The 23,465-nt window shown below is 42.3% G+C and overlaps 4 protein-coding genes and 1 non-coding gene across 7 annotated transcripts; 3 read left to right on the top strand and 2 right to left on the bottom strand.

The window, feature by feature from the left end:
* Positions 1–90: 90 nt before the first annotated feature.
* LOC132256622 (U6 spliceosomal RNA) lies at positions 91–197 on the bottom strand. The gene has a single exon (XR_009468226.1). It is a non-coding gene; the product is annotated as a U6 spliceosomal RNA (small nuclear RNA).
* Positions 198–364: 167 nt separating this feature from the next.
* Positions 365–1,686, top strand: LOC132255378 (POC1 centriolar protein homolog B-like). The gene is made up of 2 exons (XM_059751379.1): positions 365–1,035; positions 1,096–1,686. Exons 1-2 carry the CDS (start codon positions 471–473, stop codon positions 1,608–1,610), a joined length of 1,080 nt encoding a protein of 359 aa, XP_059607362.1. The 5' UTR covers positions 365–470; the 3' UTR covers positions 1,611–1,686.
* A 2,407-nt stretch (positions 1,687–4,093) lies between these two features.
* Positions 4,094–4,613, top strand: LOC132255941 (trypsin-7-like). The gene is made up of 3 exons (XM_059752115.1): positions 4,094–4,275; positions 4,341–4,566; positions 4,602–4,613. Exons 1-3 carry the CDS (start codon positions 4,118–4,120, stop codon positions 4,611–4,613), a joined length of 396 nt encoding a protein of 131 aa, XP_059608098.1. The 5' UTR covers positions 4,094–4,117.
* A 1,223-nt stretch (positions 4,614–5,836) lies between these two features.
* On the bottom strand, positions 5,837–6,754 carry LOC132255940 (trypsin-like). Its single transcript, XM_059752114.1, has one exon. The coding sequence runs from the start codon at positions 6,752–6,754 to the stop codon at positions 5,837–5,839; it is 918 nt and encodes a 305-aa protein (XP_059608097.1).
* Positions 6,755–10,098: 3,344 nt separating this feature from the next.
* Positions 10,099–23,411, top strand: LOC132255360 (facilitated trehalose transporter Tret1). Of its 3 annotated transcripts, none has more exons than XM_059751358.1 (4): positions 10,099–10,610; positions 10,720–10,811; positions 17,778–18,656; positions 22,025–23,411. In XM_059751358.1, the coding sequence occupies exons 3-4, from the start codon at positions 17,799–17,801 to the stop codon at positions 22,622–22,624; spliced, it is 1,458 nt and encodes a 485-aa protein (XP_059607341.1). In that variant the 5' UTR covers positions 10,099–10,610; positions 10,720–10,811; positions 17,778–17,798; the 3' UTR covers positions 22,625–23,411. The 3 variants fall into 3 exon arrangements, with proteins under 3 accessions (XP_059607341.1, XP_059607339.1, XP_059607340.1); XM_059751356.1 differs by lacking the exons at positions 10,099–10,610; positions 10,720–10,811 and adding exons at positions 16,461–16,530; positions 17,553–17,712; XM_059751357.1 differs by lacking the exons at positions 10,099–10,610; positions 10,720–10,811; positions 22,025–23,411 and adding exons at positions 17,262–17,712; positions 19,733–21,137.
* Positions 23,412–23,465: the final 54 nt, after the last annotated feature.

The following is a 23,465-nucleotide window of genomic DNA, read 5'->3' as shown; positions in this document are numbered from 1 at the left end:
CTTCACAAAATCTGTATAATTTCCCCATTAAATTTAACTCAGAGGCAAGTTAAGATAGAATTGTGTTGGAGAGTAAAAAAATATTTGCAAAAAAATGTGGAACGCTTCACGATTTTGCGTGTCATCCTTGCGCAGGGGCCATGCTAATCTTCTCTGTATCGTTCCAATTTTAGTATATGTTCTGCCGAAGCAAGAACAAATGTATGAAAATCGACTTTCCATATCAACTAATTTCGACTCAAAACACCTCCAGAGCAGTGTATTTTGTGAAAAGCAACAAAAATCCATCTAAATGTATCTGGAAAACCTATTAACAGCAAAGTGAGGATAGCGCCAGCAGCGCCTCTGTGAAGTCAGCGCATAGGTGATATTTCCGTTAAACGTAGTTGTCACTGTTCAATTTGTTTCGTGCTGTATTGTTTTGTGATTTTCTCACTTTTCCCGTGATATTTTCTACATTTGCATCATCCATGGCGGGATCTTCGACTAGTGATCCAAGTCTGGTGCGCCACTTCAAGGGAGGCCACCGGGAAGGAATCACAGGAGTGGCTTTTCATCCACGTGAGGAAATGCTCGTGACCACGTCCAGCGACAGCAGTGTCGTTCTCTGGCACTACACGAAGCACGAGAGGGTGTTCAAGTACGAGGGGCACACGAAGGCTGTCCACGACGTGGCCTGGTCACCCACAGGAAGCGTCTTCGCCACTGCCTCCACGGATCAGCACGTTCGCGTCTGGTCCCCGAAGCTCTGCGGCAAGTCAAGGGGCGTCCGGATCCCCATATCGCCCGTTAGATCGGTGGACTTCGACCTAACGGGGAAGAGCTTTGTCACCGGCGGCGATGACAAATGCCTGAAGCTCTGGACACTGAAGGACATGGTGTTCATGAGGAGCTTCACGGGCCACACAAATTGGGTGCGCTGCGTCCGGGTGGCGCCGTATAACGGTCTGATTGGCAGCTGCGCTGATGACAAAACCGTGAAGACCTGGGACATGGAGACTGGACAGTGTCTGGCCACGTTCCAGCAGAAGACTGGTGAGAAATCATCTTTTCCATCTCTTTTTTCTCGATACTAACGATCTTCCTTTCATTCAGGCCTCCCGAAGAGCGTCGCTTGGCATCCGGACACGCCGATGATCGCCATCGCTCTGTCTCACAGCACCGTGAAGCTCTTCGACGTGCGCTCGAACGAACTGATTCAATACTACAGGAATCACACCGACGCAGTGAATTCTGTGGCTTTCCATCCCAATGGGAAGTACATGCTCACGGCTAGCGACGATGGCACCATGAAAGTGTGCGATCTGCTCGAGGGCCAGTACATCTACTCCCTGGACACCAAAGCAGGCGCTGTGCGATCGGTGGCCTTCTCCAAGGATGGCGCCTACTTCGCCTCCGGAGGAAGCAACGCTGATCTCTTCCTCTGGAAGTCCAACAATCTCTCAAGCGATGATTGCCCGGTAAAATCTCCAGTGGTGTCTCGCGAAGAGAACTCTGAGCAATCTCCTGTTTTCTCGAGTCCTTCGCCATCGAAGCTGGGAAAGGCTAACACCTCTGAAGTTCGCAGCTTTAATAAGGAAAATGAGAACTTCTTATCGAACAACGATTGAACAATTATTTGATTTGTCTTTTCCACTTTTCACGCATTCTCTAATAAATTATGATTCCAGTACGAATTAAAAAAAAATAAGACATCTGATTAAACACATTCATCTTCCAAATCCTGGAGCAAGCGAGAATCCGCCTCGAGTTGAGGCTTTAACAGATGATCAAATATCATCCGCAAATTTACGTGGTTGAAAACAAGTGACGAAAGATAATGACGATTTTGGGGTTTTCTGGAGCGAATAAAAGGCTGGGAAGATCTTGAAGATCTTCACTTGTGAGAGAAAATCATTCGAAGTCGCAATGATGTCTCTGCGTTTCTGCCTTCTGTTCCTGGCTCTAGCCGCATCATCCCTGGCCGCCAAGCCCGCCAAGACTCCGCGTTTGCCGATCCTGGGCGGATTCTACAACATGGGCTCGATGTACAACAGCGTCACCGTGATTTCCTCCAACACCGTTCTGGTTCCTTCCTACAGCATGATGTCTTCCTCGCCAGCGGAGGTTCGCATCCGCTCCAAGGACACGCCGCCGAACGATTCCGGCGAGATCTACCGCGTCACACGCATCCTGTACGATCCCAACTCCGACCCCATATCTTCGATGAACAGCTTTGTGGCTGTGCGTCTGGACAGGGATATTCAGCTGGAGAAGGGCCAGAAAGCGCCTAAGGTATCCCGCGAAGCCGTGGACGTGCCCGAAGGCCAGGTGTGCACCACCGTGCGCCAGTCCTACAACACCATCGGTTACCCTTACATGAGCACCCTGAAACACCAAGATGTGATCGCCATCAGCAGCGACAAGTGCCGCGAGCTCAATCCCGAGATGTGGAACGACGATAAGTTCGTCTGTATCGGGCCCATCAATCCCAACGGCGAGTCGCCGGATAACGAGTGCCAGGGAGAGACTGGCGCGCCTCTTGTCTGCAACGGCCAGCTCGTGGGCATAAACTCATGCGGTAAGACGTCGGTGAACCCCTCGCATCCCCGTCTCACTCTCTTCCTTTGCTTTCCTTGCAGAGATCGCTTGCTACGGCCATGCGTGCGCCTTCAGGAGAATCTCGAGCGTTGGAGATTTCGTCTTCGACCTGTAATTCCGATCCGGCAGCAACTCGCAGCGGCAAACGGACTTCAGCTGACAACACCCGAGGCGGAAAATCCGCCATTCCGGCTTTTAATGCGTCTTCGAAACGCTTTTGATCCAATAAAATTAACTTGTGCATTGCATTTCCTGCTTTTCCTCTCCGAACCACATAACCGCCCTCGAAAGATCTCGACGAGGATTTAGGGAATGAAGAGAACTTTTGTTTTAGCGCTGGGTAGAATTGCAGTCTCGTAAATTCACTTTGGACCTTTTAGAAGGAAGGAAAAACAAGTACTTGACCTTGAAGAAAAGTTCATGATAGCGTTTGAGTCTGTGAATATATGGTAAGAAAATAATACAAAGAATTTGCAAATTCTCCTCAAAATCGATGTTTGCAAGGGAAGACATGAAAATAAAAAACAGTAGAAGAATTCAGTGAATCAACAAAAAAAGTTAAAGCTGTATAACCAAACTTAAGTCTATAAGTTTATTGAATCCATCCATTCTGAAGTGAATCTTCTTATTTAGTCACAGAATATAATAAAAGCTTTCAAGACTGAGTGATGAGTCACTTGACCTTCATGTTTTCTGTGCAAATTTTACAAACGCTATGTCAGAATTTTTAAAGTTAAATTTAATTAATAAATAAGGAATATGACATATAGTTTTAGCTTGTTGAAATTATTTTTTTTTAATAATCTGGAAGAGAACTAAAGTTAGTAATCCGTGATTATATACGAATGCTTGTGATTTCAAAAATATGTCAGTATCTTTACATGGTTCTCATGAGTAAAAAGTCTTCGTTTCAAATTGCAATTGATAACTTAAGATTGGCACAATTTTCAGTCATGTATTTTACACTAAAGAAGGTTGATTTGATAAATATGAACCGGATGAGAATTTTATTTCATCATAATTTAATTAAACAGTAGCATTAAATATACATCCTTAATCATCTGACGCATTTCCATCATTATCTGATGACGGCAAAACTTTGAGCTGACGATTTCTTTTCCACGGTGACGACAATTAATATCATTGGAGAATTTCCTACAACCAAGCAATAATATTTGCTTATCAAATAAGTGTGTTGACTGAGAAATATATAATTTAATGTAAAAATACATTTTATATTTGTCAGCGCCAAAAAATGTTCAAATCTTGTGATTCGCCAATTGCTTAAACATTTTCTTCTGTCTCCAAATCCTGGAGTGAGCGAGAATCCGCCTCGAGATGACGAAAAGTGGGTGTGTTTTCAGCAGATGATCAAGAAAACACTTTCGTCTGCGAACTGACGAAATGGTTGAAATGAGTGACGAAGGATAATTGTTTGGCGGTTCAGTGACGATATTTCGGAGTTTTCTGGAGCGAATAAAAGGCAAGGAAGATCTTGAAGATCTTCACTTGTGAGAGAAAATCATTCGAAGTTACAATGATGTCTCTGCGTCTCTGCGTTTTGTTCCTGGCTTTGGCCGCATCATCCCTGGGTGACAATACGTCGAGACTTCCCTTCAAGGTGTCCGTGGGTTACGGCTGCAGCGGAGTCGTTGTGTCCAGGAATCAAATCTTATCTGTCGGACAATGCGCTCTGTAAGTTCATAAAACAAATAAACAAATCGACAGACGTGGTAAGATGCTGCATTTCTTTTCAACAGGTCTACAGGAGGCGTGGACATCAAGAAAGGCACTCAATCCCACGACTCTGGTGAGATCTACTTCTTGAATCGCATCGTCTACCATCCGCAAATCCACGACTACGAACAGAAGATGGACTATGTATTGTACACTGTCGACCGTGACATCGAGGCTGAGGAGGGATTCGAACCCGCCGAGCTGCCCGCCGGCAATGTGACGCTGACCGAGGGCCAGATCTGCACCACCGTTCGCAGGAAGCCGGAGCAGACGTCTGCGCATAGCTCGTGGTTTGAGCAGGAACACCATCGCGTGCAGGTCATCAGCAGCTCGAAGTGCGCCGAGCTCAATCCGGACTTCCCTGCTGACAAATACGTGTGCGTGGGCCTCAATCCCGAAGATACTTCGCCCTACAATCAGTGCAACGGTGACAACGGCGCGCCGCTCGTGTGCGACGGCTACATCGTGGCCATCAACGTGTGCGGTAAGCTTTTCCCACACGAAAGCCCAAAGTTGTGAAGCTCTATAAGCTGTTCTTTTATCAATTGCAGATTTTTCGTGCTTCGGCGAAGCGTGCGCTTACAGGAAGCTGGACAATCTCAGAGACTTTATCGGCCACTAAGAAGAGAATATTTTCGACAATGGACTTTGGCAACAGCAAAAAATATGTAGTGACACGTGTCGTTGGAAAAACATAAATAAATATCGCAGCATTCAAAAAATGTAAACTTTGTATGTTTTCTTTTCTTTCACGGAAATCTTGAATGTCAATCTAAATGTTTTAACACATTTCTATGCCTCCGAATTGTTCGGATGTTTGTGAAAAATTCATTGTTTATCAAAAATGATTCACTTCAGAATGGATGGATTCAATAAACTTATAGACTTAAGTTTGGTTGCACAGCTTTAACTATTTTTGTTGATTCACTGAATTCTTCTACTGTTTTTCATTTTCATGTCTTCCCTTGCAGACATTGATTTTGAGGACAATTTGTGAATTCTAATGTGTATTATTCTCTTGCATTATAGAATAGAATAGAAAATATATTTATTTTCGCTCATAAGAACATGCTTTTGCGAGCGTAGATTGCGTCCACCGATATCTGAGTGATGATGGTACAAACCTCTAGAGCAACACGGCGGAAAAGTTTTTTCACGGGCTGCACAACCTATCTCCCCCCACCTCTTACGAAATAAAAAATAATAATAATTTATACGACAAAAAGATTTTGATTAGTCGCTACATGATATCTCTAAGAAATGCATTCCAGAGAATCACCCCGTCAACAAAAAGTGAGTTTCACAGACTTAAAAAGCATTGTATTAAAAATGTTATCACGAACTTTTCTTTAAGGTCAAGTACTTGTTTTTCCTTCCTTCTAAAAGGTCCACAGTGAATTTACGAGACTGCAATTCTACCCAGCGCTAAAACAAAAGTTCTCTTCATTCCCTAAATCCTCGTCGAGATCTTTCGAGGGCGGTTATGTGGTTCGGAGAGGAAAAGCAGGAAATGCAATGCTCAAGTTAATTTTATTGGATCAAAAGCGTTTCGAAGACGCATTAAAAGCCGGAATGGCGGATTTTCCGCCTCGGGTGTTGTCAGCTGAAGTCCGTTTGCCGCTGCGAGTTGCTGCCGGATCGGAATTACAGGTCGAAGACGAAGTCTCCAACGCTCGAGATTCTCCTGAAGGCGCACGCATGGCCGTAGCAAGCGATCTCTGCAAGGAAAGCAAAGGAAGAGAGCGAGACGGGGATGCGAGGGGTTCACCGACGTCTTACCGCATGAGTTTATGCCCACGAGCTGGCCGTCGCAGACAAGCGGCGCACCGGTGTCCCCCTGGCACTCGTTATCCGGCGACTCGCCATTGGGATTGATGGGCCCGATGCAAATGAATTTGTCGTCGCTAAACATTTCGGGATTGAGCTCGCGGCACTGATCGCTGCTGATGGCGACCACGTCTTGGTGCTTCAAGGAGGTCGTGGAGGGGTAGCCGATAGTGTCGTAGGACCGGCGCACAGTGGTGCACACCTGACCCTCGGGCACGACCACGGCCTCGCGGGACACAATGGGTGCCTTCCGGTCTTTTCCCAGCTCAATATCCCTGTCCAGACGTGCAACCACAAAACTGTTCATCGAAGATATGGGGTCGGAGTTGGGATCGTACAGGATGCGCGTGACGCGGTAGATCTCGCCGGAATCGTTCGGCGGCGTGTCCTTGGAGCGGATGCGAACCTCCGCTGGCGAGGAAGACATCATGCTGTAGGAAGGAACCAGGATGGTATTGGAGGAAATCACGGTGATGCTGTTGGACAACGACCCAGTGTTGTAGAATCCGGCCAAGATGGGCAGACGCGGAGTCTTGGCGGTCAGGGAAGACGCGGCCAGAGAAGATGCGGCTAGAGCCAGGAACAGAACGCAGAAACGCAGAGACATCATTGCGACTTCGAATGATTTTCTCTCACAAGTGAAGATCTTCATGATCTCCCGACCTTTTATTCGCTCCAAAAAATCCCAAAATCGTCATTCTTTTTCGTCACTTGATTTCAACGACGTAAATTTGCGGATGATGTTTGATCATCTGTTAAAGCCTCAACTCGAGGCGGATTCTCGCTTGTTCCAGGATTTGGAAGATGAATGTGTTTAATCAGATGATAAAACGGATGATCACTCGTCACCAAATCATATAATGTATATCATATCTTTATATGAAATTAATCGTCATCATGCGAGTTGGAGTTTTTTACTCTTCGTCGCCATGAAGTTCATTGATAGATACTTGGAAGCTACATGATCTGAAAGCTCTGCTCTGTTTCCCACGAACAGCACCGTTTTTCGAGACATCTACAGCGTGGGCACTAATTATAGGTCCACTGCAGGTATCCGGGGGTAGGTAGTCTGGGGCAAAATCAAAAAATATCAAATATGGCGTTTGATTGCCTATCCATAGCCAAAACAAAACCCCCAATATGAGGCCCCTCCGCCGGATCCTAGGGATTCTAGGGAACTTTATCACTTTCTGGGCTGGCACTAATTATAGGTCCACTTGGGAATTTTCACTATATCTCAGCGAAAAAAAATCGGAAAATTCTGAAAATCATAAGGATCCTTCATTTTGAGCCCAGAGACCATTTACCGTCGCCACACCCCGCCTCGGTCCTCCGTGGACCGCACTGTTAAAGGTCTTTGCCTTGCATAACACGATATTCCAAAATGGCTCCTCCGCAATGGGGCGGGGGGCCCAATGCCCATAAACTGCTTCATAGGGCAAGACTGAAGCCTTTTGAGCATAATTGGGCTATCTGACCCCAATACCAGCCTTGAATCCTGGCCTTAAGCACTTCTTCCAGGGTCTTTTTCTGCTTCTTCGGGCCCAAACCACCCCAACCCCCGGACCACCCCCAATGAAATGGGGCGAAAAGTTCTTGGGACACTTCTAGGAAACCCGAGGACCCTAGATCCGGGGATGGGTAGCGCCTCGGAGGGAGCGCCCTAACGTAGAACGAGAGCCAGTTGAAATTCAATGAAAAACCATACACTTTTAGGTGGTTTTCGAATGGGTCTCATTCCACGGTGTGGCGCTCCCTTCGAGGCGCTACCCGTCCCCGGATCTAGGGTCCTCGGGTTTCCTAGAAGTGTCCCAAGAACTTTTCGCCCCATTTCATTGGGGGTGGTCCGGGGGTTGGGGTGGTTTGGGCCCGAAGAAGCAGAAAAAGACCCTGGAAGAAGTGCTTAAGGCCAGGATTCAGAAAGGGTATCGGCGCCAGAAATCCCAATTATGCTCAAGAGGCTTCAATCAAGCCCTATGAAGGAGTTTGTGGCCATTGGGCCCCCCGCCCCAATGCGGAGGAGCCATATTGGGCGATCACGTAGTACTAGGCAAAGACTTTTAACAGTGCGGTCCACGGAGGACCGAGGCGGGGTGTGGCGACGGTAAATGGTCTCTGGGCTCAAAATGAAGGATCCTTATGATTTTCAGAATATTCCGATTTTTTTTCGCTAAGATATAGTGAAAATTCCCAAGTGGACCTATAATTAGTGCCAGCCCAGAAAGTGATAAAGTTCCCTAGAATCCCTAGGATCCGGCGGAGGGGCCTCATATTGGGGGTTTTGTTTTGGCAATGGATAGGCAATCAAACGCCATATTTGATATTTTTTGATTTTGCCCCAGACTACCTACCCCCGGATACCTGCAGTGGACCTATAATTAGTGCCCACGCTGTAGTGGAATGAAGTCAAAACTTCGCTTTAACTTAAGTTTAACGATTTTAAAAGCTTCTTGAGCAGATGAATAAATATTATTCAATATGAGTAAATTATTTTACACTCTTTGGAATAGTAAATACATTAATTAAGATGAGTAATTCAGATCTTATTTTGGGAAAATTTGTCATTTAACAATTTCTTATTCGTGGCAAGAGATGAAATCCCTTGAGAATTGATCAATATTCCAATGTTTCTTATCAAATATCGCAACGCATGGAATTTTCTCATGCCATTGACACAGAAATTGAAAGTAAACTGCTGAAAAACCTAAAGATTCAATGGATTTTTCATCTGAAATTGCGCTATTGTGTGTGTTGAAAATCTATTTGACGCCGCGGCTTTCCAACTTCAACAGCTTGAACTGAAAATTGAAGCCACAATAAATAATGATAAGATCAGAATAACCCATTTTCATGAGACTTCACGTACATTTACACAATTTTATTTGCCCAATTGGAAATACATTGATAAAGTCTCAGATTCTTGCTCGTACACTGGCTGAAATTGTTATCAAAGACCACGACAAGTGCTCCCTCATGATGAAGATAGTGTTTGATAGCTTTTGAGAAGTGCGAAATGAAATCATTGGGATTTTCAACTGTAGAATTCTCAGAATAAGATATAATGATCAATATGATTGTCTGTATTTCCCTTCCTACTTCTTTCCTTGGCGTTTTTCTCTCAAACTTCCACTAATCAATATTTTAGCAAAACGAAATGGCCGATTGCGATATGATTACCAAGTCATAAATTTCCCCAAGAGTTGGACTTTAATCAAATATTGAAGTTGAGAGGAGAAATTCAATGAGAGGTTCATCAATTTTCAACGTGTGCGGTCATAAAATGATATTTTCACTGTCATTGCCAAGCACTTTGATCGGATATGTTTCAATAAAAGACGATATGGTTTTGCAAGCACCTTTTAACACTTTCATCAACTGAAGAGTTCGCGAATGTCAGTTGAAATACAACCTGTTCACTTTTATCTTCAGATTTTATGGGAATTCTTTTCATTTTCTGATTGCTTTATTAGTATGATTTAAATACAAATGACGTTAGTTCTGTTTGTTCTCCCTATTTTCCGTGTAATCCATTTCTTGGAAATTGATTTAATAATTTCCTCGGTGTTTCCTCGACAGCCGATAAACCTTCGCAATTTGCGATAGACACCTTTCATTTTATGAGCACACATTTCTCAACATCTCTTTGCGTCTGATTGAAGCGTGAAAGTCATCGTTCGCGATTGCAACACGTGTAAACCCCTTTGGGCTCAACGCACTTTTAACCAACATTCAATGGGCGGCAAAAGAACATCATATATACCATCGTATCTCAACGTGTTGAATTCACAAACACCACAAGTTCAATTTCACCACGAATTTATGTAAATATGCAATATGATAAAAGGTGGGTGCTTTTGGCAATGTGTCTATGTATTGACCAATTAAATACTCTGATGTATTTCCATCTATATTTCACCTGTTTTCGCCCTGCAAACGCTGTGACTCTCTTTATTGTTGTATTGATTGTTGAAAACAACCTGTGGAATGTGGCGGTTTTTTGCACTAAATCGCTCTTATTGAGCGCATTATCGCGCGCGCTGTAATTTCGGCGTGTGATCGTTGCCCACTCACATACAATGCGCCGTACATAATATTCCTAATGCTTTATTTCTTTATTGCCGCATATATAATACAGTAAAACCCCACAAAGACAACGTCTCTCGGCGATATCGACGAGACCCCCTCAAGTTACGTCTGTGTTGGGCTTCGGTCTCCTTCTCCAACTCCCATTCAGCACTTTAATCAGAAACGCATTCACAGTCTGGACACCGTCGTGAGTGGATCAACATCTTTCTTCATCGGCTCTGTTGTTGGCTAAGAAGAGATCCCAGTGCTATTTGAAGTCACATTGACCATTCAATTTTGCATGTTAATTCATTCAAGTGCTTTCGTGTTAAATTGACCTGAGAGGAAAACCGCGCGCGCACTTCTGCATGGACTCTCCATGATAAAGAGTGAATTTGAAGGTATAGTTTTATGGCTTTCTCCACATCACGAAAGTGACAGTTTTTCACTCGCATGGCAAATAAGCAAATTTCACGCGTGATTTTCTTGTGACTTCTCTTATCATCGCAGAAAATTGCTCAACACACACGCCAAGAGGTGCAATCTCGGTGGACAATAAAGCAAAGAGAGCGCGAGAGAGAGAGGCAAACTTGAAAAATTAGGTAAATATGCATTTCAAAGTTGCTGTGACAAATTATAAGTGATATAAACTTATAGTCTTTATAGAAGTCAACCAGTGTGCAATAAACATTCTGATTTGAATTACCATTAATGCGGCTTTTGTGAAAACCCAGAGTGATATTTTACAAAATTTAACATCTTATCATCACGTAAACGTGTTCATGTTACAACTTTTTCAATTTATGTGAAGTCCATTGTGTGTCACATCGAGAATAGAACCTCGAAAAGCGGGAGAAAATTAACATGTAAAAATCACGTTTAATATTACTTTACCATCCAAAGTGTGACAAAAAATTGGACTTTTCCATCCATTTCACACACTTTATTGTTGATTTAATTTACATTGGAGGTAAAGAGAAAAAAAGAACTTGTGCAACAATGACACTTTTTATCGCTCTGACCAATTTTTGAACACTAACCATGTCCGATAAATACTGAGAGGTAAAATAAAAAATACTTAGTACATTCTTGCTTCTTGTGCACTTTCGAGCTTTTATTTCTCCCAGACGATGCAATGCACAACTGTGTTCATTAAGTGACGGAGCCAAACTACCCGAGACAGCTTGCAGTCAAGAAAAATGTTTCGCGGTTATTTTGTTGATTCCTGGGTCGGTATGACTAATTTAATACACAGTGACCGCGGAGTAAATAATCACTCTGTGCTTTCACAGTTATTCGTTGGTTGCTTTTGAGAAATACAGTGCAATTTTTATCATAGATTTCTTGAATCAAGTGATGGAAATTCAGAGTGTTTTGTCCTGAAAATAAGAATACAAGAAGACATGAAGTATTTCTTTGATGAATATTTATTTTCCAATCATTTAAGCTGCACTATAAGCTTTTAATTGCATAGTATTGGTAGAAAGTGACTTTAAAAGACCCAAAACGTCAATTTTTCTCAATTGAAATGCATCATTCGCAAAAGATTTGTGCTAAGAAACTGTGATGGGTGTAAATTTGAGGCAAACCTTGAGCTTCCAAAGCCATCACATAACTTTACCATATCTTTTTTCGATCATAGCCAACAAAATTTGCATATGGACATAAAATTATACGCCCATTAGTATCTCTGCCGTGCAATTCATTCATTAAAAGAAGCGAGAAAAATAGAAAATATGCTTAGATGCACTTCTTACGCTAAATAATTTGCTACTTTCTATACGGCGTTTCTAATTGTTCGCCAATATTGCAAGAAGTTGAGATGAAAGGTGAAAGACCTGCTGTATGATTTCACTCTGTGTTTCAATTGAAAAATCAATCAAAGCAGACTCGAAGACAGGGAGGAGAGTCTGAAGAAATTACAAATTGCCAATTAGTTGTTGAAATATATATATATATAACACCTCAACGCATTTGTCATAGAAAGTTGCAGACGAAAATGAGTGTGAGTGTGTGGTATTTATCAAATTATAAAAAGTGAAAATATCCAACTGAAATATGACTCTCTTTGAGCGCAATTCAATTTGAACGACCTACTTTTCGCGCCCAACCACGCTTAGAACCGCTCGCCATTGGAGAAAATGGTCAATTTCGGTGTTAATATCATTCTGCTCTGCAGCATTATTGGCATTTTGTTGCGCGATATACTCAATTTTACAGCGCACAGTAAATTATTCACACTTGCGAATCTGCGACATTCCATCAAGCCAGTCAATTGTTGCCACTTTTGATCATCACCTTTTTCGACAACACCCACTGTCTTTTTTCACTTCTCCTGTCATGCTGTCCAAATAGGCAAGCCTTTTGTGTTTTTTTTCTGCAAAGAAGAAAACATTAATTTCTCACCTTTCACACGACTTCACAAAAAAGGCTATTCAAGCTCTGCGCAAAAAGTCAAGAGTAAAAAAAAACGTGATATTAAAAGGCCTAAAAATGCATGTGACGAAATCACACATTGCCATAAAATTTGTATCTCAAAACAAACGAGGAGAAAAAGCCCACAGTTTTTTTTTCTTTGCTTCTTCCTCCATGCATTAGAATAAATAACTCAGCGTGAGTTTTTCTATTGACGCGGAGGATCAACGAGATTAAGCTGAATCGAGAAAAACGATAGAAAAGCACAATTCAGAGGTACAAAACTGAAATTAATGGCTCGACTCCCTTCTCTATACGCGCTTAATTATCACTTCATAGACAGAGCACGAAAAAGCGACCAATCCGAAAAGATCAGTCTCTTCTCGATTTAGTGGCGACTTTGTGAAAGACAAGGTCGCACATTCCATCAGGTTTTCCACTTTTGTCATAGGTATTTCTACTCAGATCAAAAGTGAATTGTTAATGAGATGAATTGGTCTTTTTCTATATACATATTGGAAGTCGCAGCGAGAACTGGCACGCAGTATTGTTCTTAGCAGTGATTTATGACAAAAGAGGGGATTTTTTACCCGATCCAGCGTTGCGTGTAAGCTATTTTCGGTTTTGCACTTAGCATGTATTTATTAGTGCAAAGTTTGGCTAATTAGTCTTCTTCCTGTGTATATTTAATTAGAGTATTTTCAGGAAATGTATTTGAAGTTCAAAATCACGCTCTTATATACACATAATAATTTTTATCAATAATCAGATGATTAAAATTATGGTTGAATTTGTCATATTTCTTTATTGTTTAACGTGAGAAAATTTTACATTGCAACAGAATATATGGAAAAATGCAGCAAATTATCTACTCATCTCTTAATGCCTTCTAGTTTGCGACTCAATAATTAGAAAGTCAGCAAAGCCTGTCTACAAATTCAGTATGAACAATAATTAGGTAGAATGCAAAGTACGTGTAAAAATGTTGTTGCCTTATTCGAAAAGTATTTGCGCTTGACAAAGTACACAAACTGGTTAAAAGGTCAAATTGGATTTAATGGTCATCTTATTTAAATGCCACTTCCTTCTCAATTAAACAATAAAAGATCCACGCAAGACATCTCGCGCTGATATGAAAAACATCAAGTGTCCATTATGTGGATGAGAATGCAAGAGATTGTGAACTAACAATGAGGCATGTTTTGAACATCAAGTGAGAGGTTCACTGGTATTTTTTTTTTAGAGATTCTTCAATCAAATACCGCGAGTTGTGTGACTCAAAAAATGTGTTTGCTGCAAAAATAACGACGCAATAATAGTAATAATTATGCAATGTACTTTTCAATTGACTATACTTTTTACTATATTATTAAAAGTTTTTTATAAGGAAGGCAAAAGGTGGGGCAAAATTTATGTGAATAATTGAGATAACCTTCAGTGAACCACATAGTGAATTATAACATGAAGAAATACTATAAATAAGACATTTTTTAGTCAATCATCGCCACTGTTTATTACCATTTGCGTGAGAAGAATTCTAAGTAATGTAAATATGTGATTTATTGATTAGTATCACAGGCTGCTGAAGTGTTAAAAAAGCGCACTTACGCGTGCCAATGCGACTTGCCACATTGCGGAAATTCCGCTTCTGTGATACGCTTCTAATTGCGTGTCTCTCGACAGACTTTTTTGATCGTGCGATTCGCCAATTTGATCAATTCGAAGGTGTGCAATGCAAATTTATCAATTTTAAAATTCATTGCACGACGCTTTTTTTGCGGAAGATTGACAATTTTCCTGTGAATTCAACACTGCGGAAGTGTTTGATATTAGTGTCATTGGACGATCTTGGAAGACTTGTGTAGTCAAAATATCAGAGAAAGTATTTTCACTATCATTTTTCCTCACCTTCAACTTGCACGAAGAAGGCAATAAACAATGCAGGTGATCTTGCATTAATGTCTCTTTCAACCCGAGAAATTCATCATAACACACACACGACCTTCCTGTACGTTTGTTGTGACTCTCATGCATTTAATTACATAGCGTAAAATTAATTGTGCCAATTGACATTTTGACTCCCAGTGCAATCACAGTGGCACTATGTAAAATTGGAAAGAGAGCAAGCTGAAGAAGTGAGACATGTGTAACTGCTGGCCTTGGCCACGAACTTCCCAGCACTTCCCTATTTCTATACTCACGGACATTCACATATTTTATCCATATTTTATATAATGCAAAAGAATATATTGCTCCTGAAATATTTACTGTGCAGTATGAAGTCCAAGGAAAAGAATCAAAAAAGTCTTTCCGACAATGCAACTTTGGCACACATTTGCTGGTCTTATTAAAAATGCGTAAACCCTTCGGGCGATAAAATATATGTTGTAATCATGAGTGTTAAGGCAAGGTATTGAAAGTATTTAACACGCCCAGTAATTTTAGCTGAGCGGATACTGATTTGTATTCAAACATTGCCAAATGAAAACTTAAGCGACACTTTTATTTCACTCACATTCACAAATGCACTGCACTTGAATGTGTTTGAATTGGTTTGAATGATTAAAAAGTGCAGTACTATCGAAGAACACTTTGATAGTAGTTCCAAGTTTAGGAGGGAATTGAAGGAAATGTCCTATATTTTACACATGAAACAGGTAGTTGAGGATTAAGAAGATAAGAGAGTGAAAAGTGTTTCGTGATAAGATAAGAAATGAATATTTGTAGATTGAAATTGTAGTTTTGACGCAATAAATATGAAAAAAAATTTATCAATTTTAAACTTACAATCCTCACGAAAATTTATTTTTTGAGACTTTCCGAGATGAACAGACGATAATGAACATCTTTTCCTTGAATTTCGTAAAAAGTAACTTACCACAGTCATTGTACTGTCATTGTACATATGGTGGAACGGGCGAATTGTTTGAAATTTGTCCTCGAACTTTAAATTAAAATTCAGCGTAGTGCTTTTTATGAGGGGCAGTTTTTTGCATATGCAAAAGCGTCTGAAAATCTCCTAAAAACGTGAAATAAAACTCTTTCATTGCCTCGATCAACCGTCGCAAACAGCGATGCTTCACAGATTCACTATGAGCGCAATGAAATGATAGAAATACTGGGAAATTTATCAGTGAGATGTACAAATGAAGTGCCATTGACTTTGTGAGATAAGATAAGGCAAATTGACAGTAAATATTGGTCAATTGGAGTCTCTTCATTCGGGGAAGAGCATTATCTATCTCTTATATATATTAAGTCATGAGTGATAATGAAATGCTGCGAATTAACTTTAATTTCCGCCTCTATTCCAATCATTACACACGGATTTATCGAGAAGCATTCCATTGAATATTGTTAATGACAATCAGATGAATTTAATGGATGTAAAATGGTAATGTATTATCTGAATACTACAATATAATTCCAATATCTTCGACAAGTCCATTAAGCTTATCAGGTCTCAAGTTTATCATCTTAATTGTTATCAAAAAATCCAGCGAAAAGCACTTCTCGGAAAGATCAAGTAATCTTTCGTTCGGCTTTTTGGTTTAGTAGACAATTTATTTAATATTATGCACACACGAGAATGCCATTAATGAGAACCACAATGACATAAAGTCCAGAAAAATCACCCATTTTGCCACGTGATTCACCGGAAAGACACGTCAGGTGACGAAAACTAAAATAACAACAATGTTTTTACATAACAGACGCGCCGGCGATGCGAAGAGAAATGTAATTGCAAATAATTACCGCACTTGAAGCATTATAAAAATTCCCCATAATATAATTTTATCTCGCCACTTAGAATTCGGGAAATTTCCTAATCTTCTCAGAAACCATTTAATCTCTTACTGTGGCTTCACATTATGCAGCATCAATTGAGCAGCAATGAGGAAAAAGGTGATTTCTTGGGAATTCAAGGTGTGGAAAGAGCGAAAAAACCAATGTTTGCACATTATTGGCATTTTTTCTTAGTCAATCAATATAAGAAGTGGGATTTCACTTCATATCAAATAGATTTATGACCTTTTCCACTCATAATACCCACACTTTGATGCAAAACCGCACATTTAAGATCAGAAAAAAACATCGATCCCCACCTTATGTGCATGTGAAACATACAGGTTTAAATTAAATAAGAGACGAGCCTCCAAGACTTTTTGCATTGCCGCATGATTGTTTATTGTTGTGCAACATTTTGTGCCAAATACCTTTGAGCTGCGTTCAGCATCAACAGCCGAAAGGTAGTCAATTCGATGTTGAAAACATTATATATTGATCCCAGCGCAAGTTGAATTTTGAAATGATGGCAAACAGAAGTGGATTTTTCATTATAGCTTCGCCTTCGTACTGAATATTAGTCAATTTGTGGAGAAATTATATTATGAAAAGAAGCATTTCTCTTGCTTTAATTTATTATTTAATTGAAAAATTAATGTATTTCACATAAAAATTTGCAAATGTTTGATTATGACAATCTTTAAGGGAAATATAAATTTCACAATTTTCTAGACAAATTTAATAGATTTCCAATTTTTTTTGCAAATAATATAACAAAATAACATAATTTTAAATCCTTCCTACACCTCTGTACGGAAAGACTTGTGCTTTTCACGCGGATTTTCCGGTAAATTCCAACTAAATCAAATTGCGAAAGTCTGATAAGAGGTAATAAATACCACGATAAGAGAAATCTCGCTTTATAGAGTTAAAATCAAAAGAAATGTTTATCTCTACCTTTCGTAGCTTTTGCTCATGCAAAAATAATCTTACTTCTACACATAGCAAAAGTTTACATTTCTGTGCAGCTTTCCGGACTCTTTCCGGAAAGCTTCAGTGTTTGTCATTCCACACAAAAATACGTGAATCTTCATTGTTTACTCCGCGATCTCAGTATTTCTCTTTGTTTTATCTGATTTTAGCTAATATTTGTGCGCTAAATGACTAGTATTTCGCAACGTTAGCGTATTGAGAGTGTTTTTGAGCAGTATTTGAGGCAAAATCATGTCCGCAGACGAGAGACAGCGTCTTTTGGGGGCGGCAACGGCTGCCATCCCGACATACGATGGCATTGAGGAGAATGTCCGTGTTATCGCTGTGCTATTGATTAGAGGGCTGTTGACTCACCGTAACGATGTCTTTTGCAGGTTCCTGAGGAGGTGGACAGCATGACGGGCATGACTGTGACTGAGCCTGCGGGGCAGAACTACAGGAAGCTGCCGCAATATGTGGCCGCGCTGTCGGCGGCCGGGGGCGCCCTGGCGGCTGGTACGGTGCTGGGCTGGACGTCGCCCACGCAGCTCGCTCTGGTGGACAACCAGGAGTATGGCTTCGAGATCTCGCGCGAGGCCTTCTCCTGGATCAGCTCGGCGATGACTCTGGGCGCGGCCGCCGTGTGCATCCCTATCGGGCTGCTGATCAACCTGATCGGCAGGAAGCCCACGATGCTGATGCTGGTGCTGCCCTTCACCATCGGCTGGACGCTCATCATCTGGGCCACGAGTGTGCCTATGATGCTGATCGGGCGAGTGCTTGTGGGCATATCCGGGGGCGCCTTCTGCGTCACGGCGCCAATGTACACGGGCGAGATCGCCTCCAAGGAGATCCGCGGCATTCTGGGCAGCTTTTTCCAGCTAATGGTCACCATTGGCATCCTGTTCGTGTACGCTGTGGGGCATGGCGTGAATGTCTTTACGCTGAGCATCATCTGCGCCGTCATTCCCATCGTCTTCGGCCTGATCTTCTTCTTCATGCCCGAGTCGCCGCTGTATCTCGTGACCAAGGATCGCACGTCCCGCGCCACTGACGCCATCAAGTGGCTGCGCGGCGACAAGTATGACCACAGCGCCGAGCTGGCGGATCTGCAGCAACAGATCGACGAGATCCGCTCGCATCCCGTCTCGCTGGCCGCGGCCATGCGTCGCCGCGCCACCGTGAGAGCTCTCGTCATCTCGATGGGGCTCATGTTCTTCCAGCAGACGTGCGGCATCAATGCGGTTATTTTCTACACCACGGACATCTTCGAGGTGAGTGCTCTTGCCCTGCATTGCTTTCCGATAACAGACACTCAATTGGTCTGGCACACAACACTCTTGGTGATGGCCGGCAGACTTCTGCTCTGCCCTTGTAAATACCCAACAATTCACGCTCTCACACTGAGCTTCTCGACGTGAAGATGCGTTTGTGCTATGATTGCGTTCGGTGAATAATCTCAATGGTTTATCGAGTCTATCGAAGGCCACTGAAGTAGAACAATGCACTTAATAATTGTGCAATTTAATTGATTTCTCAAAAACGCCTCCACAAGCGATCATTGCGCAGATTTATAGAGTGATTCTGAGACAAGAAGCATCAGTGTTGAGCTGCATTTTCAAGCCCAAACAAATGTGTTAATAATTTCTTGTCTGTTTAGCGACAGAAGCATTTAAATTTTTGAGAAAAATGCCAATAAAACTGTAGCTTTTACGTTTTTACTAACTAAATGGAATATAATTCTGACCAAAGTTAAGCAAGCTTAGATAAATATCGTCATTTATCTATAAAATACTACCAAATGCAATACAAGGACACCAAGCTTTTGCTTTAACGTTAACTGAATGTTGGCAAAAGAAGTGGGCTTTTGCTAATCGTGGAATCTTTACTGATTTATTATTATTATTATTATTTCTAGGCTTCTACCTAATACGTTTATTTACACACAAAACAACACTATTACACAAAACCCAATTTAAATATGCTCAAAATATTGATGAGTGCCAAAATTTGAGTTTGCATGGTTTCCAAATGCATGATTTGCCGCCAATATTGATTTCCATTGTGTGCTTTTTCACCCCTTTTTGCATGGAAACTCCCCCAGACAATGCCTTTATTGCGGTGCATGATGATGATTTTTGCCATGAAGATGAGGTCGCGATGGAGTGTATGAATAACCCAGATTGGAAAGTTGGACTAAACATATTGATAAGGTGTTTTCTTGCGCGGATTAATTTGGCTGCTTTGGCGAGAAGGAGGCCAAATTGTACATAAATTGGCTTGCGGAGAGGATTTGAGCACGGGCGTGAGACTGAGGAAGACGCTGAATGTCTTGTGTCTCTTCCTGTAGGCCGCCAACACAGGAATCGAGGCCGGCGTGGCCACGATAATTGTGGGCGTGATGCAGGTCGTGGCCACCTTCCTGGCCACTCTCATGGTGGATCGCCTCGGACGCCGCGTGCTGCTCATCACATCTGACTGTGCCATGGCCACGTGCACGCTGCTGCTCGGTGTGTACTTCTTCCTCAAGGATCAGGACGCTGAGCGCGTGGCGAATCTCGGTTGGTTGCCAATTGTGTCGCTCTGTGTCTTCATTGTAATGTTCTCCATTGGCTTCGGTCCAATTCCCTTCATCATCATCGGCGAGTTGTTCGCATCGGACATCAAGGGCGTCGCCGGCGGCGTGGCCATGACCATCAACTGGACGCTGGCGTTTGTCATCACGAAGGCCTTTCCCAGTCTCCTGGACGCCATCGGGTCCGGACCGACTTTTTGGATCTTCTCGGGACTGTCCTTCCTCGGCACCGTCTTCCTCGTGTTCTATCTGCCCGAGACGAAGGGCAAATCGCTGGCGGAGATTCAGTTCCTCCTCAACGGACAGCGATCGTCGTCAGCTCAATCGATCGCCCCGAAGCAGGATGACAGCCTCATTGAGAAATAGACGACAGCGAATCACAGCATTTCACCCCTGACCAACGCATTTGCTTACATGAACAAGAGGCTGCATCCTTATTTATAAGAGACGAAGTTACAATAGAAATCGTATTGATAGTGTAAAGATGTGTGTTTGAATTGATTTCTTCTCATGATTTCGTCTACGTGCCAAGAATTAGTCCTGAATGAAGAAATATTTTAGACTAGATTATTTTAGTGTCATGCAAAATAATAGCACTGCAAACAGTAAAATTCATCTGCCTGATTTCTTTTCTGCAAAATATAAACACGATAGATTTCTATACCTAAACTAGTTAGTTAGCTTTCTAGGTAATGCGATATGTTCTCTTCTGGTTCATATGAAACTATCGATCATTTTAAGTTGATCTCGCTTAATTGATATTTTCCTTGATGATTCGGCAACTGGTTCTTTGAGATCTTTTCGATTTTATCCTAAAATTTGAGCTGAACTATTTACTATTACACGTCTTCACTTCAAAATCTCGATTAATGTCCTTGACCTGCTTTCTCAAAAGCAAGTTGTGACCCAATTTTAAGCATATTCAATCATGTTTTAGTGACGATGTTTAGCAATAAATCATGCATGCACCAAAATTTTAGGACACTCTTGAGCAATTTCATGGGCAATTGAAGCTCCGCGCGATCTTGACCGTGTTTTGTGTGGAGCTGCTATCTTGCGCCCAGAGTCTAAACACACTTTTACTACACACAGCATACGTCAGTGTTCGTGTTTGTCTGTGATTGTCCTTATCTCTCAGAGGTCAGGTAGACACTCTCGCGGTAATCTGTCAATGTTCTTCGCCGTTTGCCGATCAATCACACTCACTGAGATGCCATCTCTTTCAGGCTGCTAACACTGGCATCGAGGCGGGTATTGGCACTATCATAAGTGGGGCGATGGGGGTCTTTGGGACCGTCATATCCGTCTTCATGATAGATCGCTTTGGGCGCCGCGTTCTCCTGCTCATCTCCATGTCCGTGATGTGCGCGACCATTTGCCTCTTGGGCGTGTATTTCTATCTGGCGGAGCATGGACGCGCAGACGGACTCGGCTGGCTGCCGCTCGTCTGCCTGAGCCTCTACAGCACGGCCTTCGCCTTTGGCATTGCGCCCGTGCCGTGGCTGATGAACGGCGAGCTGTTCGCGCCCGATGTGCGCGCCACGGGATCGGGCCTGTCCACAATGACCACTTGGCTGTTCGCCTCCCTCATTATAAAGACCTTCCCGAATTTGCAAGACGCCCTGGGCATTCCGGGCACTTTCTGGCTCTTCACTGGCTTCGCCTTTGCTGGCGTGCTCTTTATTGCCTTTGTTGTGCCCGAGACGAAGGGCAAGTCCCTCACAGAGATCCAAGAGATGCTGAAATAAAGGCCCTCGCTCGTTCCCCAAAGTCGCTCTGCCTCTGGCCAGAGTTGGCGGTCGACTGCAGGCAAAATGATCCATGCATGAGTCCCAGTCAGGCATTCGGACTATTTATATTTGGGGACCAGATGAACAGGGGAGATTAAAGCACTTGGCAATTTAATTAATTGGCAGGCTTTTCGATTAGATACCATCTTGACAGGTTGCCAGTCGCCATCTGTGGTTAGTTTCGAATTGTCCTCTTGGGAATTCAGTCGCACGCACTCGATATTTCGCCCAGAAATGGCCAATTCGAGATCCTACTCATCCTTTCTCTGTCTTTCAGGCCGCCAACACGGGCATCGAGGCCGGCATCGCGACAATCATCGTGGGTGTGATGCAAGTTGTGGCGACATTCGTCTCGTCAATCGTTGTGGATCGTCTCGGACGGCGGATTCTGCTGATCTCCTCCATCTCCGTCATGTCCATCTGCACAATTCTGCTCGGTGTGTACTTCTACCTCAAGGATCAGGACGCTGAGCGCGTGGCGAATCTCGGCTGGCTGCCGATTGTGTCGCTCTGTGTCTTCATCATCATGTTCTCCTTCGGATTCGGCCCAGTGCCGTGGCTCATGATGGGCGAGCTGTTCGCGTCGGACGTGAAGGGATTCGCTGGACCAATTGCGGGCACCACCAATTGGATTCTGGCATTCATCATCACGAAAACCTTCCCGAATTTCGTCGACGCAATGGGATCTGGTGGTACTTTCTGGCTCTTCTCCGGATTCTCCATTGTCGGTCTGGTGTTTGTCTTCTTTATGGTGCCGGAGACCAAAGGGAAATCCCTGTCAGAGATTCAGGACATCCTCAACAGGACTGGTCAGGTGAATCACGCCACATCGGCAACAACTGTGAGCAATTTGAGTGAGTCTGAGGTGAAGAACTGATCTTTTCAGTCTTCCACCTCAATCATTCGTGCAATACAAGACGACGAATGACCAAAATAAGTCCAGTAATAGACTTAAAAAGAAACACGTATGAGATCACTTATTTGCCAGTAGGAGAAAGGAAAATATTGTGTAAGACATACCAAAGAAAGACTCCCATTGAATGGGCGAAACATGCCACTTGAGCATGATTCGAGTGATTAACTGTGTAAGAAATGATGAAAGATACATTTATGATCATTGTTAGGCAAAAATATGTTACATTATTAATGGTAAACACAAATGATATTTTTGTGAGCTTTAGATTTTAACTGGGTTGGGCTTTAATGTGAGGGAAATTCCCAGATATTATTATCCAGTTGCTAGAAATGTGTTGAATTTAGACTCGATTTCTATAAAATATTGCATATCCTTTGTATAACATTTATCGCAGTCTTTGAAGGAATATTTACATGATGAATAAAATTAGTGCCAAATCCAATTGAAATAGCTTCACTAATTTTGATTACAACAGCACGTCAAGTAGCTTCTACAGACCGGAAAGTTCAATTACAGACTGAGCAATTTATTTTGTGAAAAATAAACAGAGTATATCATTCCACGTGTCTCAATTATCAAACTATAAATTTATTGTTAATTTATGAATAGTTTCATTTGTCATTTGATGATGCAGTTATTTGCTGTTTTCCTTCTTTTGAGCTGTTTCGCACTTTTCTACACATCTCAAAGACACCCAGAACAGATCATTGTGTGTTTGAGGCAGAAAAACATGTCTTGTTGACTGAACCCACTTACCTTTTATCAAAAAGAAATCACACATGCAAATATTGCCGAGAAGACT

Source organism: Phlebotomus argentipes, unplaced genomic scaffold (assembly GCF_947086385.1).
Source record: "Phlebotomus argentipes unplaced genomic scaffold, Phlebotomus argentipes genome assembly contig_5, whole genome shotgun sequence".
Taxonomy (NCBI): Eukaryota; Metazoa; Arthropoda; class Insecta; order Diptera; family Psychodidae; genus Phlebotomus; species Phlebotomus argentipes.
This window is presented reverse-complemented; position numbering and strand designations above follow the sequence as displayed.

What these genes read in the sequence shown, in the direction of transcription:
- LOC132255378 (XM_059751379.1), top strand. Translation starts at nt 471, where the DNA reads ATGGCGGGATCTTCGACTAGTGATCCAAGTCTGGTGCGCCACTTCAAG. An exon ending in CACGTTCCAGCAGAAGACTG is followed by an intron (nt 1,036 to 1,095) that starts GTGAGAAATCAT and finishes CCTTTCATTCAG; the next exon opens with GCCTCCCGAAGAGCGTCGCT.
- LOC132255941 (XM_059752115.1), top strand. Translation starts at nt 4,118, where the DNA reads ATGATGTCTCTGCGTCTCTGCGTTTTGTTCCTGGCTTTGGCCGCATCA. An exon ending in TCTGTCGGACAATGCGCTCT is followed by an intron (nt 4,276 to 4,340) that starts GTAAGTTCATAA and finishes TCTTTTCAACAG; the next exon opens with GTCTACAGGAGGCGTGGACA.
- LOC132255940 (XM_059752114.1), bottom strand. Translation starts at nt 6,754, where the DNA reads ATGATGTCTCTGCGTTTCTGCGTTCTGTTCCTGGCTCTAGCCGCATCT.
- LOC132255360 (XM_059751356.1), top strand. Translation starts at nt 17,635, where the DNA reads ATGTCCGCAGACGAGAGACAGCGTCTTTTGGGGGCGGCAACGGCTGCC. An exon ending in ACGATGGCATTGAGGAGAAT is followed by an intron (nt 17,713 to 17,777) that starts GTCCGTGTTATC and finishes TGTCTTTTGCAG; the next exon opens with GTTCCTGAGGAGGTGGACAG. An exon ending in ACACCACGGACATCTTCGAG is followed by an intron (nt 18,657 to 22,024) that starts GTGAGTGCTCTT and finishes TCTGTCTTTCAG; the next exon opens with GCCGCCAACACGGGCATCGA.